The sequence below is a fragment of the Chenopodium album genome, chromosome 20 (genome assembly GCF_948465745.1).
Source record: "Chenopodium album chromosome 20, dcCheAlbu1.1, whole genome shotgun sequence".
Taxonomy (NCBI): domain Eukaryota; kingdom Viridiplantae; phylum Streptophyta; class Magnoliopsida; order Caryophyllales; family Amaranthaceae; genus Chenopodium; species Chenopodium album.
The window spans coordinates 37,560,845-37,576,694 of record NC_137853.1 but is presented as its reverse complement, the minus strand read 5'-3'; the positions used below and the strand labels follow the sequence as shown (position 1 = coordinate 37,576,694).

At 33.5% G+C, this 15,850-nt stretch overlaps 1 protein-coding gene across 1 annotated transcript in view; it reads left to right on the top strand.

Annotated features, from left to right (window-relative positions):
* The window catches only part of LOC145597484 (serine/threonine-protein kinase ATM-like), a 44,918-nt gene that overhangs the window by 7,778 nt on the left and 21,290 nt on the right, over positions 1 to 15,850 (top strand). Inside the window, exons 13-38 of the mRNA XM_081653665.1 lie at positions 1,047 to 1,121; positions 1,561 to 1,602; positions 1,732 to 1,802; positions 2,425 to 2,473; positions 2,985 to 3,056; positions 3,179 to 3,340; positions 3,698 to 3,787; positions 4,647 to 4,831; positions 6,201 to 6,801; positions 6,911 to 6,982; positions 7,185 to 7,349; positions 7,663 to 7,788; positions 8,504 to 8,631; positions 9,429 to 9,585; positions 9,671 to 9,717; positions 9,791 to 9,854; positions 10,118 to 10,192; positions 10,454 to 10,573; positions 10,816 to 11,001; positions 12,536 to 12,657; positions 12,751 to 12,820; positions 12,975 to 13,102; positions 13,221 to 13,362; positions 14,450 to 14,590; positions 15,394 to 15,492; positions 15,595 to 15,641. Of these exons, the coding sequence (XP_081509791.1) occupies positions 1,047 to 1,121; positions 1,561 to 1,602; positions 1,732 to 1,802; positions 2,425 to 2,473; positions 2,985 to 3,056; positions 3,179 to 3,340; positions 3,698 to 3,787; positions 4,647 to 4,831; positions 6,201 to 6,801; positions 6,911 to 6,982; positions 7,185 to 7,349; positions 7,663 to 7,788; positions 8,504 to 8,631; positions 9,429 to 9,585; positions 9,671 to 9,717; positions 9,791 to 9,854; positions 10,118 to 10,192; positions 10,454 to 10,573; positions 10,816 to 11,001; positions 12,536 to 12,657; positions 12,751 to 12,820; positions 12,975 to 13,102; positions 13,221 to 13,362; positions 14,450 to 14,590; positions 15,394 to 15,492; positions 15,595 to 15,641 (3,236 nt within the window). The remainder of the gene's footprint in view (positions 1 to 1,046; positions 1,122 to 1,560; positions 1,603 to 1,731; positions 1,803 to 2,424; positions 2,474 to 2,984; positions 3,057 to 3,178; positions 3,341 to 3,697; positions 3,788 to 4,646; positions 4,832 to 6,200; positions 6,802 to 6,910; positions 6,983 to 7,184; positions 7,350 to 7,662; positions 7,789 to 8,503; positions 8,632 to 9,428; positions 9,586 to 9,670; positions 9,718 to 9,790; positions 9,855 to 10,117; positions 10,193 to 10,453; positions 10,574 to 10,815; positions 11,002 to 12,535; positions 12,658 to 12,750; positions 12,821 to 12,974; positions 13,103 to 13,220; positions 13,363 to 14,449; positions 14,591 to 15,393; positions 15,493 to 15,594; positions 15,642 to 15,850) is intronic.

The window sequence follows — 15,850 nt, the reverse complement described above, 5'->3', positions numbered from 1 at the left end:
TTGTTATGATAACAATTCCCATTCTGGGTATAATCAACTGGTTCAGTCTCATATAAATTATTTTTTCCTCTGTTCGAAAGAGAGCCTTTGTTACATGAATAAAGGCTTACCTCTTTGTGTCCAAATTTTCAACAAATAATTATGCGTAATATTGTGGTGTAAGAAGTGAAAGTGAATTCTCTATAATTGTACAATCAGAATTGAAAGTGAATCCTCGATATGTATGTATTCTTTTTTATCAGATACTTAATGAAGATAGGGCTTTACAAAGGGCTGTATTGTGTATGAGCTACATTACATGCCTACATGGTCCTTTGGTCATGACGCATTGAGAACACCAAGTGAAATAAATAATTTTATGGGAAATTTTTCTTGATAATCCCTAAGCTCTTCGATCTTGATCAAAAAAAGAAAAAAAAAAGATGCTAATGGATTTAATACTTGCTATTAAAGTGATGATTGTTCTATGAGTGGTTCAATGATGATGGCCTGCTTCTAGTTTAGTTTATAAGTGGTTCATTTGCTACATAATCTATTGCTCAACAAGAATGCATTGGGGTCTTAAAAAGAGCCTCAAGATGGAACTGGTTTAGCTTCTATAGATCGGCTGTGTTGCATGTCAATTGGAAATGAGGAGGGTTAAGAGGTGTTGCTGGAGCATACTGCTGTGACTTCTAGGAGTTTTTCTTAGTAGATATGCAGATTTGTAGATAGGTGTCTTATGTGAGTAATTCTTTTCTTTTGGCTGTATTTCCTCTTATTCTTTCCTATAATCACAAACTATTTTCCAAAAGGAGATAGGTGCAAGTTTACATTGTATGCTGGCTTACCTATGAGGCTATGAATCAAATTAGCTGAGTGGCCATTTCTGTTATCTGTTTTTACCGTGATATTATATTTTGAGCTCTTAACTCATAAAAGACACTGTGATTTTGGAAAAATTCAAACAAAAGCCATTGTTTAGTCCATATGAATATTTCACTTCAATTATCTAGTCTATATTCATTGTTGGAAAATGGTGATATTGGTTGCATTCAATTTGGCAGATTTTCCGAGGTTGGCAAACAGTTTGGAGCTGCCTTGTTCATGGTTTCCCAAAGCTCAGCAGCATCACTTCTGTTGTAAGTACTTTTTTGTAATGTAACAGACTACTTTAACAGTTACCTTTAATTCTAAGGTTAATTTCATTAGAAAAAAAATTTGTAGAGATAGAAAACACATGATTTTGGTGTGTAGTTAATTATGCTAGAATAGTTACTAAATGCATGCTGATGAAGCAAATTTCTTTTTTTTTTTTATTATAAATAATGCGTTCTATACTTTGAGGAGTTTTAAATGTGCACTACAAAAGATAAAGCTTAGTTGTCAAAAGTCCTATTGAAGTTACGGACCAATAAACTGTTTTTTTTCCCCTTCTATAGTAGTCTATAGGTAAGTACCTATTTTCTCTTAAATGTTATAGATTAGAACTCTTGGTTTCTTTTTAGCATTGCTCTTTGTAACATTTAAATAAGTACCCCTTTCACTAACCCCTTCAGGACTTACTCTGATGATGTGCAGGCAGACGCTGCGTTCAGACTGCTTGGATATTTGGTCTCACATGTGTGTCTGCATTTATATTACCTTAACATTACTTTTGAGAGTCAGCATTCTGCTATTGGTTGTTAATGGGAATTTGGTAATCTTAACTATTAAACTATTTAAGTAAGCTGCTATTTATCAATTTTCCAGGATATGCTGAATATGACAGAAGTACCGCAGGATGTTTGGGACCTCCAATGTTTCAGATGTATCTCATCTCCGTAAGCTTTTTTACTTTTTAATAAGATTTGCACTGCTACCCTCAACCCTCTAATCTACTATGAAGTAGTATATAATTACATGACTCCTATTGAAAAAGCTAAAAAAAGGGTGCTGAACCTGGACGAGGGGGAGCTCTACCCTTGATAATCCATTAGCTCTTTATTTCCTAGTGCACTACCAGATCGTGAGGGGAACATCTTTCATACTTAAGCTAGCCTAACGTTGTCATTAGGGCTCTACCCTCAATAATTAGCCTTTCTTAGAGTCAAACTCATGGGGCTTCCCCTGGCTTGTCTCTTACGGGCATAATTTAGTTTTGGTGTACTTTTTTCCTTTTTGTCTCCTAATCTTTCTTTTGTTTTTAGCATGTATTTATATTAAAAAGTAAAACTTTTGAGAGATGAAGTTGAGCGTGTTTTGTAAGGAATCAAGTGAATACACTGTGAAGTCAGTGTATAAAACCTATTCCTGAGTAGTGTAATGCAAGTTATTAGTGGCGTTAGAAATTAAGCATATGTTAATGACATAGCTTATCTTTGTGCTGCACTCTTCCCCTCACCACCCTTCTCTTTCTATGCAATCTTATTTGCTGATTTTATTTAATATATAAATTTATTACAGGTCTGCTCTGTACTTCATTTCTTGTTATTTCTCCAGAAAAGGTTCTCAAGTAAGCTTGTTCTCCAATAGTCTCCATGTTTTCATGGTTCTTATTATTTTTTTTCCTGATTCACGTGTTCTTTTATGGGCATTATGCCATGCATCTGTCAGCAGTTGGTGTATTCTGCTTTTTTTGCTATTCCCTTCTCTGTTTGTCAAATTACTTTAATCTTGTAATGCCTTCACTGGGTTTGGTATTCTATTGCAAGCTCAAAAATCTTTTGTATTGGCGATGGTGACATTATTAACAACATTAGTTAGTTTTCACTTTCTAATTTCAATTTGCTAGAAGATCTACCCTGGATAGTTCTGTGTAAAATGAGGTGATGTGCTCTTCTTTAGGTTGTTAACACATAAATTGTATGCATACCTCAGCTGTTATTACCTAATTGAGGTAGAGAACTTGCAATGGATACCAGAAGTAATATGTACTTAAAAATAAGCTTCATTGGATGAATACATTACTTTGGTGGTAACAAGTTGACTCGTGAGCATTTTGTAATGTGTCATCTTTTTTGCAGGGTGATCTACGTGACAACTTATATCTCAGACAAAATATTTTGAGAGGAGTTATAAGTATTATCAACACAAGGGTTAGTGACATCCTAATAGCTAAATTTCAATGAGTTTGAATCAGTATAAGCAATCTGTTTAGTATTTTGTCACGTAAACTTATTAAAGCTATAATGGAGTTTTAATTTATCTTGAGATGCAGGAGACTCTCATATTGGATGAGCATGTGGTTATATTATTGCCAGCAGCACTGTATGCAATATGTGTGGGAGTTTCTATAATCAAGGATCATCGTGGAGGGTTTCTATCTTATTGTGATGATGAAGCTGCTGGAAAGGAAGTTGACTGGCTTAGACTAATCTATGTAAGTGTATATCTACCAAAAAAAAAGTTAGACAGAATTTTTCTGATACTGATTGTTAAAATTCTTCCCCTCAATATATTATCATTCAATAAATGTGATTGCAACCTTTTTATTTTGAAAATTTAATAAGTGAAATGCACTCTTGGCTGGGTATGCTAAATAGTTGAAGTCTTTTGGTGCTATAAAATAATATTTGGGAGTTTCTTTCATGTAGGCTTTCATGTCACCATTGTCATATCTGTCTGGAATGAACATATTGAAAAAATTTCATTGTTTATGGCAATTAATCTCTAAAGTTGCTATGATGGATTCCATTTGATTTGTTGAGTGATCCTTGAATGATGATCATTTGTGTAGGGAGATCAACAAAAGCATGAGGAATCTGATGAATGTTTTGATTGTTTTGTCCATACCCTTGCAGAAATCAATTTTGAGCACCAGGACAAGGTATCTGAATATTACTTTGGCTACTGTTTGAGTTCTCTAGGTGTTCGTAAATTATCTATGCGGTTTGCCTGTTTGGTATGCATTGATCAGTTGATCACTAGGACCTTGACACTTTTTGTAGTAAATGTTCAACATAATTCAAATATAATTTGGATTCACAAAACACAACAGTGGAACACAAACACCATACAGGTTAGGTCCTATTTCTAATCTAAAACACTAACTTAGATATTAAGAAACATCCTAGTGGCATGGGCTGTGAGATGGATCAGAAAAATTATATTTCTTGTAGGGTTCGGCCTAACAACAGTGATTTACTGCATTAAACGGCATGTTCTGCTACCTTAGTGATAATGGTTGGACTATTTCCATAAATTTCTACTAATTTCCAAGCTGATGCTAGATATAACAAAAGGTCCCATCATAGCTTGATAAGCTAAATGATCATTTTTGAAATCGAGCAACTCCCATGAAAGTTTTTATGCCCACCCTTATAACGCCTACTTTTAATACACCTATAATTATCTAGAGGAAGTATTCCGACTTAGACTACAATGTTCAGGTACAACTTGTACTCAAACATTGTCTGGCTAGGCTAATTTCACAAATTTTGATGTCTGAACTTTAAACTGCTGCAGCAAGTTTTACTGAATGTAACCCATTAAACTCCTTTGTTAAATTGGACAAAATTTAATTCTTAGAATATCGTGCAGTATGGGGGTGTTGGGGGTCTAGAATTACCTACCAGTGGGAGCTGGCTGATAAAAGGACGTGATTGTATCATCACTAAATGAACTAGGCTGTTTTAGTTGACACAAGTGCAGTAGAAGTAATTTTATTAGTGATTCTCTGTTTATAGGTGCTATCATCTTGTAACTCTCGAGGTGTGCGCCTCCCACGTCAGCTAAGAGATCCATTACTGAATGAGATGGAGAACTGCATTCTTTATGGTCTGCTGGATAAAAAGACAGAAAAGAATCTGTCTGACATCTTTCTTCGTTGTTCGCTTTTGTCTAATATCCTTTATGGCTCTGTTTTAACAAGGTCGGTCTCTTTCATACTTAACTGTGTGTACCGCTTTTTACTCGCTTCTGCTATTTCTAGAAATAAATTTCCATGTGCTGTAAAAAATCAGCTGTTTATCTCCTATTTGATGTTATTGTAATGTGTCATAGTCCAAGTATTTCAAATTCTTCTTTCTTTACTTTTTCATGTTGTGCATTTTTTTTTAACTTAAGATAATGTTGAGTTTCAATTCTTATATTATGGGCCTAGGACATCCGTATCCCTTGCATATTCTTTTTAGTATGCCTACATTTTCTTTATAAACGTCTTTGCTTTATAAAGAAAGTTTATAAACGTCTTTGCTTTATATATATATATTTTTTTTTTCTTTTTGGCATACCTTCATAATATACAATTATATGTCCACACACTTTGTTTTGTATTCCTTATTTATTTATTTATTACATTTGACTTTTGCTTTATGTTAACTTTAACTACATATTTTTACTAAAGTGTGAGGTACATATAATCTATGTTTGTGACATGTTGTTGGATTAAACTCAATGTTTATATACTCCCTCCGTCCCCTTTTGATAGTCCCTAATGGGCATTTTTCACGGGAATTAATAAACACAAATAAGAATAATAAAAGTACATTGAAAATGTAAATTGACATTGGGTATGCAAAAAAGTAGAGAGAGAAAGTAATAAAAGTACATGGGAAAATAAAATTTACATGGGAAAGTTAAATCTGCACAAATATTGTTGCAAATTGGAGGGAATTTTGGTAAAAATTTAATATTAATGGTTGTTGAAAAAAGCAAATGGGGTGAACATTTTGGGACTAAAATTTGTCCATAAGGGACTATCAAAAGGGGTCGGAGGGAGTATAAGGTATCTAATTTTGTACATTGTAATTATTTTGATAGACAATCAAGTTATTTATGGTCCAAGTTTTGTGTGTGGATTTAAAGAATTAAGGACGTAAATTTTTTTTTTTTTTTTTTTGAATATTAATATGCACATTCTGACCCCTTAAGGACGTAATTTAGATTCTTTGAATTAGACATTCTTATTGTAAAGCGCATTTTGTTCCCTTGCATAATTTCTCATTATACCTATGGACTATGGAAATACCTCTATGCTCGTAACTACAAAAAAAAAGAGTAAGAACATAAAAGTTTCCATATATTGCTAGGAGTTAGCTATTTAGGTGCTTTGTAATTGTAATACAGCATATCACAAAGGTTTCAAATTCACTTTAATCTTCCTATTTATTTTCAAGTTGTTCCTATTCTATCAAATCTATTGTTGAGTATTGTCATTCTTTGTTTTGACTACATTTTCTTTGAATGTATGTGGAATTACTTAACCTGTGGGTAAATCTGATTGGTATATACTAATGCAGACAAAGAGACGAGATATCCCCTTTCCGTGCAAAACTTGGCAACTGCCTGTCAGAGCTGATTGAATCAGCTGTTGCAATAGCTCAAGGATCAGTAACGGATGTCAAAACTCATTGTTTCCGGAGTTCAAATCCCAGTATTGATGGAACTTCTTCTGTTGTCTGCTTCAAGAGCTTTCTCAGCTGCCCAATTTTCAGTGATGTTGGAAAAGAAATTGCAGTTGATCCTGTATTCCGTAGTTCGATTGTTCTTTGTATTGAAAGGCTTTTAAAGGCCTTTTCTAATTTGTACCTAGAATTTTCTAATGGTGACCAAAACCTACAAAGTGAAACTTTCTCCCCGGAGGTTTCCAGTTTTAGCTCCTCTGGTGATAAACCCTTCTCATTGGAGGGAAGTAAAAGCAGGCTAATAGACATGGAGTTGGATGTGGCTGATGAGTCTAGTGATGTTGTTATTGATGGGACAACTGGGGCTGGAAATTTTCTTACTGGATCAAAGTTGAAAGTGGACACATTATTGTTAATGGCTAGTTGTTTTTCAGTTTTGCCTATGGCTACATGGGATATTTTGTTTGACATTCTAAGCTCCGAAAGAGATTCCAAGGTATTTTGTTTTTACACAGTATTCATTTCAAATACTGAGGAAACTCCCCCTCAACCCTTAACGGTCTATGCTAAAATAATATTCCTGTTATTCTGTATGTTTTGGGCAGGTATGTGAAAGGATTTTGTACAGCCTTTGCCAGAGTCCTCACTGGTCTTCTTTGGCGAAGCTAAAAAACTTGGTAATCTATTCTCCTCATTATCTTTATTGTAACAATACATTGTAAATTAGAGGATATATGTGCCTTCATATCTCAGTCTTCGAAATAAAGAATCCTTGTGAACTAGATAACATTGTAATTACTTTTTATGAAAGCGAAAAGTGCAACCTTTATCTTGAGAGAGAAGGATCGCTTATTGTTTCTTATAAACTTTTTGGGTCAGGTTGCCTTGGTGGATGAAATTCTTGAGCTGAAACTGAGCCTGAGGCTTCCTTGCGTTGATGTCCTAACTACAATATGTTGCTTATTAGCAACCTTGCTATATTTGCGTTGCAATGGGAAAGATGAAGATGGATTTCAGTCTATGAGGGAAAGATTTGATGAGAAGGTGAAGATAACTTAATTTACTGATATCAACATAATTTAAAATTATTTTTACTAAATACAATTTTTTTTTTTAATTTTTTAATTTTTTTATTTTTTTTATAAGTTGAAGAGAACAGGGCCTAAGAAGCAAATTGAATTATTTTACATATGCTGGCATCTCTTTATTTTATTTATTTTTTCAGTGATAATATTAATTTATTAATAAAAAGTCATAAAACATCTACAAATTCTATATGCTCTGTTTTCCTTTTTTGAATGATTCTGTTAGGACAGGAGATTCGTTAATATGAATTATTCATTCATTGTGATTGCAGAGCTTGTTGCCACTTGGAGATTTGTTGAACAAAGTTGCCGAGTCTAATTTGCTTGATTGGTTTGGACGTCGAAAGCTGGTTGATTGCATTTGTGATTTTATTCGTCTAAATCCTTTGATTGGTCAGGTAATTAACATTTTCATCACATATGTTAAAATAGCTGAACTAAGGAAGATTGGGAATGTATGTTGCTAATAAGGGGATGCCATTTATTTGCTTTTTAGTTCTCTCCTATATGTTTTGTACTAGTATGATGACCTTTGTTATGCATGGGATACTATTTTATGGTAAAGATGATACATTGAATGATAATGTATCAACCTTTCAATTTTCATTATCTCCAAGGCACCATATCGACCATAAATAGTTTTACTTATGTATTAGTAATAGTTGTAAAAAATCATATTTTGAAAACATGCTTTTTTCTTATACATTAGTGAGCTTATGCGGTCAATATATCTAAGTTCCCCCTAAAATTCAAAGTGCTGCAATTTTTATGGATTGGATGAAGTATGTTTGTTCTTGGAAAAACCTAAATTTTAATCATCTAAATTAATGTTTGGGAAATATATTATGAAATCTAATCTCAAAATACTTTTGATTTCTAATAATAAATAAATTTATTGTTTTAGTTTCCTGACTGTATTATTCTGTGTATTTTAGCTTCCTATAATATGATTTGACCGATATGAACGCATTTACCTTAAAAAAAGACAGACACTTTGCTTTTAAAGGTAAAGAAAATTGTTGATACCAGGGAACATTTTGTGCTTAGGTCCTTTTAGGCAGTTGTCTGACTTTAAATTGCCATTAACCTCAAACTTGTCTCTTTTTTTAACAGACCATGATCCAAAGGTTGTTTATATTGCTGAAGGATCCTGATTATCGAGTGAGATTTATATTGGCTAGAAGAATTGGTATTCTTTTCCTCACATGGGATGGTCATGATGTGCTTTTTCAGGATATCTGGTGGGTTTGCTTTCTTTCTTCTGGTTGATTAATGCTTAGATTTTTATTTTATTTTATTTTTTTAGTTGTGAGATTGCATTATGTGGAATTGATTTAGTGGTGCATTCCAAAATTTTGCAATGGTCTTTCTCACAATGGTAATTTAGTAAGTTTATGTTAGTAAATCAACTATATAGATACATCAGTGGTGATATAATGTATAATAAAATCTTTAGCTATTGCTAGTGTCTTACACAAACTGTTAGAATCACTTTGTCTTGTAAGTTGTTAGGAATATCCTGTTATACATATAAAAGTGTTTGCACTTAAAGTATTGCATCCGTATAGTTTGATTGTGTCAAATCAATCTTTTGACAAAAAATCAAGGCCAATACAGAAAATTAAATAAATAAGCATAGTAATTTTTGAACTACTTTAAGAATTTTAGCAAGCAGACATCATATTAGAAGCTGGAGCGTGTCAAACAGATTTTGTGGATAAATTAACCTAGGGAGTATATTTGTTTCAAAAAAGTCAATCTGGTTTTTATCATTCACTTACCTTTCAGAGTATCCACTCTCTGGAAAATGAAAAATGCAGGGTATATCCGAATATAAACTGAAAAATGTAGGGAATATCCTAATATAAATTCAATAAAGTCAATCTGAAATATGTAGGGAGTATAGTTGTAGCTTTTTTTTTTTTCCTTGCTATTTCCTTTGTCAAATGCTTCTATCACAATTCTTATTTGTTGGCTTTTTTGACGGGTTTACTAAGACATTTTTTTTTTTTTTATATTTTCTTGGTTTTCCTGGTAGCTCCAACTTTGGTCCGAAATTGATTATGTGTTCAAAAGAGAAAATTGTTACTGAAAAGGAGGTTGGGCCTGATGATTATGCTTCTCATCCTATTATGGAAACCATTGTCATTACTCTCATGCATGCTGCCTTTCATAGTGAGAAAGTAGAATCAGAGGTAATTATAATGCAACACTTACGTATACAATTTTTTTTGGAATTTTTATATTTTATTTTGCCTTAAATAATCATGATAAATGCAGGCAGTTTTCATGATATGTGTGATTTCTGCAATTGGTTGTTGTCAAAGGTACTTATTGCTACCTTCTTTAATTTTACATGAAGTATAAGTGGGCAATTTTATGACTACAATTTAAATTCAGGCAATTGGTCAAAACAGTGTTAGATAATCTTGCAAGAAAGCTACATTATGCATGTCGGTCAAAGGTAATGATTGTCTTTGCCCTAGTAATAATTTCTGCTAGTGGTTTTCTGTTTTTTTATGTTTTATTTATTTTTATTTTTTCTTAAAAAAAATTTATTTATTTCTTTTTTTTGCATGGTATCAGTGCACATTAATGTTTAATTTCCCCTTATCAATAGTTTGTCAGTTACTTGCTTTGACAAATTATAATATTTAGGCTTGCATTAAGCTGGCTCTTCATCTTTTTAAATGTGTATTTCATAGATTAATTTCTGCTTTCCTGCAGTACCTGGAAGAACTTATGGGTCCTATCTTATTTAGCTGGGTTGCCTGTGGCATGAGCTTATTTGCATTTGTACAGGTGAACAATAAACTCTTATCTTCTTTTCATCATTCAGTGTATCAGTACTTTTATGTGAGATGTAAGTATTTTATTGAGTATAGGTCATCTTTCATCTAACAAAGAAAATAAGGATAAAGTATGATTAGAAAGGGGAAAAAAAAATGGTAACCACAAAGGCCTTTTCTATTATATGTTTGTTGAGTGTTGCCATAATTTTAATTAGAAGATAAGTGCTTTGCCTTTTCGCAACAATCTAACCTTAAAAATCTTTGTTTGCAGATAATGGATCTTTTTGGTTTAGATGTTGAGCAAAATCATTTTCTACTTTTTTGTTGTCCGTGGCTTCTACCTGCCCTTGTCTTGCATGGTGATAGCGCCAACCTACAATGTTTAGCTGAGGTAACTAACCTATCCCTAACCCTTTTTTCCTTGTGGTACACATTTCTTTTCTGTTAGTCTGGGGCACCTCCTTTGCTTCCAAAAGCTTTAAAAAAATCATGATGAAACTATCCTTTGAGCTTCTGATGCTTTCCATCCCTTCCCTTGTTTTTTAGGGTTGGCTTTGTTTGATTAGAATATAATATTATTTTTGTGATATTTATTTGCTTCTTTGTCTAACATCGCTTTCTTTGTGTAAGCAGCTTACCAGGCAATCTGTACCTGTATTGGTTAGAAGTCACTTTGTCCCAGTTTTTTCTATCTGTATGGTGTTGTATTGTAGCAAAATGGCTGGCTGGGAAAAGGGGTCAGCTGCACTTCAGAGCAAAATTCTGCACTTTGCTGAGATTTCTGAGGATGAGAGAGACATGCTTATTAAGAAACACATGGTTTGAATTTTGCTTTTGCAAGTTTGCTTATCTTGGATTTTTAGTGATTTGAATTGTTTTGCCATACTTGTAGTTTTGATCACTGCATTAGTTATTACTCTTATGCCCCGTTTGGTAACTAATTATAAACAATGGTAATGGGAATGAATTAAATTAAATGTAATTTTAAAAAGAAACTTTATGTTCATTCCCATCATCACTCAAGATTACCCCTAAATTGTCTATTTTTCATCTAAATTTTCCATTTCCACCTAATAGCACCTCTCAAGTGGTAATGGATAGTAATGAAAATATATGAAGAAAACACATGCTTTGGATGAGATTGAGTTCCCATGGAGATTATAAGTTGTTTTCCATGCTAAATTACACTTTAAATTCATTCTCATTACTGCAATTTATTACCGGCTACCTAATGGGTCGTTAGTCTTTCTGTTCAAAACCAAATTATTTATTTTTTTAAAATGGAAATTTAAATTATCAAGATGCTTTGTATATATAGATGAACCTTCTTTGGCCTTCAGCTTCATTGTGATGGTGTAACCATGCTAAATATTAGGTAAACACTTATCCTAGGAAAACTCAAGAATTAGAAAAGGTCACTTGCCTAAAACGATTGTATGTTTCAAAATTAGCTTTGATCAGTAACTCTTATATTGCAAAATGCATTTATTTCACTTAAGTCGTAAACCTATTTTCCAGCCACATATTAGGAATATTTGTGGAGACCTAACTACTAAAATGTTTTTGGAAAAATTTACTCCTTGCGTCCCAAATTAGTTTTTACAATTCTATTTTATGGCAAGAGCCCAATAGTATATTAATACCTCTTTTTTCCAAAAAGTTAGGGCCAAACACTCGCTCATTCAGTATAAAAATACCTACTATCCTTTACCGCGTTTACTTTTTCATGAAAATAATAGACCACTATCTTCTTTCACATCTACTTTTCCAGTAAAATAACAATTGATGATTAAACAACCACTGCTTATCTAAAACCATGTGCCATGATAAGTTTTAGAACTAATGTGGGAAGGAGGGAGTACTTTGTTTTTGTCTTTTTTAAGCTTCATTTTCTTAAAAAATAAAACTACCTTTTGGGACTAAGGCTTTGTGTTGTTGTTGCTGCTGCTGTAGTAGTAGTATAGTAGTCTTTTTTTATCATAAATACATACTATCTCCGTTCCAAAATTAGATGACACTTTTCTTTTATCATGTTTGCCAATGCAAAAATTCAATCAAAAGTATCTTTAATTATACTATTGTAAAAATACTAAAAATTGAATTTTAATTAAGTACACATTAAAGCAAATCTAACAAGATTGAGCATGACTATGTTTTTTGTGTTTCTGTAAATCACAAATGTTAGTCAAAGCAAAGTTTATGAATAGTGTCAAAAGTCAAAACGTGTCATCTAATTTGAAACGGAGGAAGTATTTCTTTTCTACTTCATTTTTGTAATATGATAGTAATAATTGAAAATTTGAAATAAATAAAATATTGATGTTTTAAAGTGCTCCTAAACTTATACCTACAGGTTACTATAGTTTGTCAAATCCTCAGTCTTGCTTCCTCTGCATCAGACACTATGGTTCCTCTGTTTTCCAGAAAGATTGTTGAACTTGCAGTACGGACAGTAGTTGATGGTTTTATGGAGCTGTAAGATATCCTATCTGAGTTAGTTTTTTTTTTTTTTTTTTTTTTTTTTTTTAAAACTTCCCTTCTAAGTAAAAACATATCTGGTTATTGCAGTGACAATCATTCTTCAATTGAGGGTGTTGTTGATAAGATTAATGTTTTTCGTCCTGATAGAGTATTCATGGTATTTCCTCTTTCATTTTCTATTTTGAAAGTTCCCTTTATTTGATGGTAAGAGATGCATCTGTTGGTTAATGTTTACTTAACACACTTCAGACAAGTACAATATATCCAGGTAATAAGGCTTTTCTGTCTGACTGCTATTGCCGAATTTGCAGCTTTTGGTTGAGTTGCATTACAAAGTAACTGCAGCAGTTCATGAAAGACATAGGTCACACCGTTTAGCTGGAATTGAGGTGCTCATTAGTATCCTTGGCCATAGAGTAGCAGTTCCGAGCACATCATGGCAAGTTCTTATGGACCTTATCATTTTTTTATATTCAATTTATCTGTTAGAATCCTGATTTAGAATTTCCCCTTCTGGAATTTGTCTGACAAATCTTGTTTTGCTTTTGATATTTCAGTTACATGTTTAATTTGGTGGGTCAATTAATCAGTTCTCCAGCTTTACAAGATCAATGTTGTCATATGATTTCCATTTTGCTCAAAATGTTTGAGACTAATCCCTCCAGAGAGACTACTCACATTCTTGGTGAACAGCTGCAGGTTCCATTTTTTTATTATTATAATTTTATTAATATGTTTGACTTGTTTCCAGAAGCAAGAAGTTTAACACATAAGCCTTTATTCATGTTAAATTGCTTTATGATTTGAAAGCCTGAAACAAAGTTACGGACTAGGCTCTTTGCCGTGTTCATGTGGAGAGATCGGGTCTTTGATGTCAAAATCGTTTATTTCGATGGCTTCTTTACAGAAGCTTGTTAAAACTGATGTCCTCAGTACCAGGGTTATTGTCGTGTTCATGTGTTAGGTTGGTGTCTTGACTTGTCTGGGTTGCATGTTTTGTCCAAGGATTAAAATGGAATAAGAGGAATAAGCCTTTAGAGAGTATTGTGCATCATTTTGTTTAAAATCACTTTCAGATCTTTAGAATTCATATCGCTTGGACCTATGTTGCTTGGAATTGGATACCCATACCCATGTCCAACCCAAATATGTGTCCAATTGGCTGACCCGGTTATCTTATGAAACAATTCTTTGATTTTAGCTCAGAATAAAGTGTCCAAGTGTCCTATCCATGTCTGAGTATCAATGAGGTTCCGACACGGGTACTTAAGTTAAATTAAGAGTCCAAATAACATAGGTTCGGTCTTGGAGTCACATTCCAAGTTAGGTTGTATTTTTTGTTTCAAATATAAATGAGTTCAGGTCGTGTTGCTTGCGCATTAATGTATGGTTTACTTTTTAAAGATTTGTAATAAATCTGACTCATCCTTCTCCTAGAAACTATATCTGTACATCACATGAGGACAAGGAATTCTGTAGGATTAGAAACTAATGGCAAAAATATGTATGCTAATTGATACTCACAGTCATAAATATCCTGGAGGTATAAGACCAAATGAGGTGAAGGGAGATTAATGTTATGATTGTTCATTGGTTTATTCGTGGTAATGTTTAATACAAATTCTCAATTGGGCTTTGTCATTTTAACTTCTTGAAGATTGTTTATTTATTTAATTTTATTTATTTATTTTAATATATATTCAATATATTGCATAGCTTAACCCAAATTCTAGTGGTTATGTCATTTTAGCTTATGTAGCTTGATGCATCTCTTGGTTCTCTGCAGTTTCTGGTGTCAAAATTGGTTGCCTGTTGCATACCCTTGGGTTCTAATACAGATAATTCCTGTACTCCTTCATCCCAAGTTTTGTCGTTGCTTCACCTTCTGACAGTGGATTCTGATCCATCTCTGCATGATTACATTAGAGTAAGGCTTCCCCCGCCCCCCCCCCCCTCCCCCCCCAACATTGTAGCTTTATTTGGTGTTTTCCTCTTCGCCTTTGATAATTTTTTAAATGCTTTCTGCTGGTAGGGGTGTTGGGTTGGGGGGGGGGGGGGGGAGTAACTGTGATAATCTGATGGTTAACTGGGGTGCCTGTAAATAGCTGGTGTTTGTGATCTTTGGCTATTTGGTACTCTTTGGAAAAAAGTGTCCAAAAAACATGAAGAGTATTCTGACAGAGTTTATATCTTTACACTAAGGACTTAGGGAGCAAGGATGTGAAATTTGTGTCTCTTGTAAACTTGTTGTTCATGGCATGTTTTCTGTTTCTCTATCTTTCGATGGAGGGCAGTGGCCTGCCATAAGGTAGGGAGGTAGAAAGCTCTTGGCTTAAACATCTATGATTATATATCATTGTTGTTGTGAATTATAATCCTCATGGTTTTAAATCTCGGATGTGGTCGCAAACACGGTAACAGTCACGTAACCACTTTCGTGGGCAATGTGGATTGAATGCCGATGTTGCAGGCCTTGCAGCTTAACTGTCAGTTGCAGACTTGCAGTGTTATTAAAAGTACTTAACAATGAGGTGATGCGGCTGAGATCTAATACCATGATGCCCCCTGCTTTCGTATTGTGTATTGTTATTTATGAGGACTTTATAGCATGGCCAAGTACTGAATTATGATTGTGTATTCTGTGTCTTTTCTTCTCCTTTAATGAACATATAATTAAAATGTATTCCCTTTAACTTTATGGTTTTGGTCTCCCCCCTCCCATCTTTCTAGGAATTTGAACCATTCCCCGAGCTAGAGATCTTTGACAGGATTAGGATTTTCCATCTCGAATTATGCAAAGATTACTCACCAAGAGATCACTTTTTGAAGGTAAAATCTGCCTTCTGCTATGTTGGTCTCTATGATTTTCTTCATGCTCATGCATTCAACTTCTTGGATTACTACTCGCTGATGTGACGGATTTTATTGCAGTTTGTAAAGAGATCTTGCCATCTCCCCCCTAGATTACTTCAATGGAGGTATGCTTTATCTTGTATATATTGGCTTTTCTTTAGCTGTCATGTGTGTGTATGTGTGCGTGCATGTCAAAGTGATAGACTTCTCCAGCTTCTACATTTAAAAATAAGAGGAAACTGCCAAAGAGATTTAACCCAAGGACTCAAATGTATGAGATGATAAACATCCTCTTTCTATTAGCAAAGGCTACGAAATTGGCAATTTTGATAAT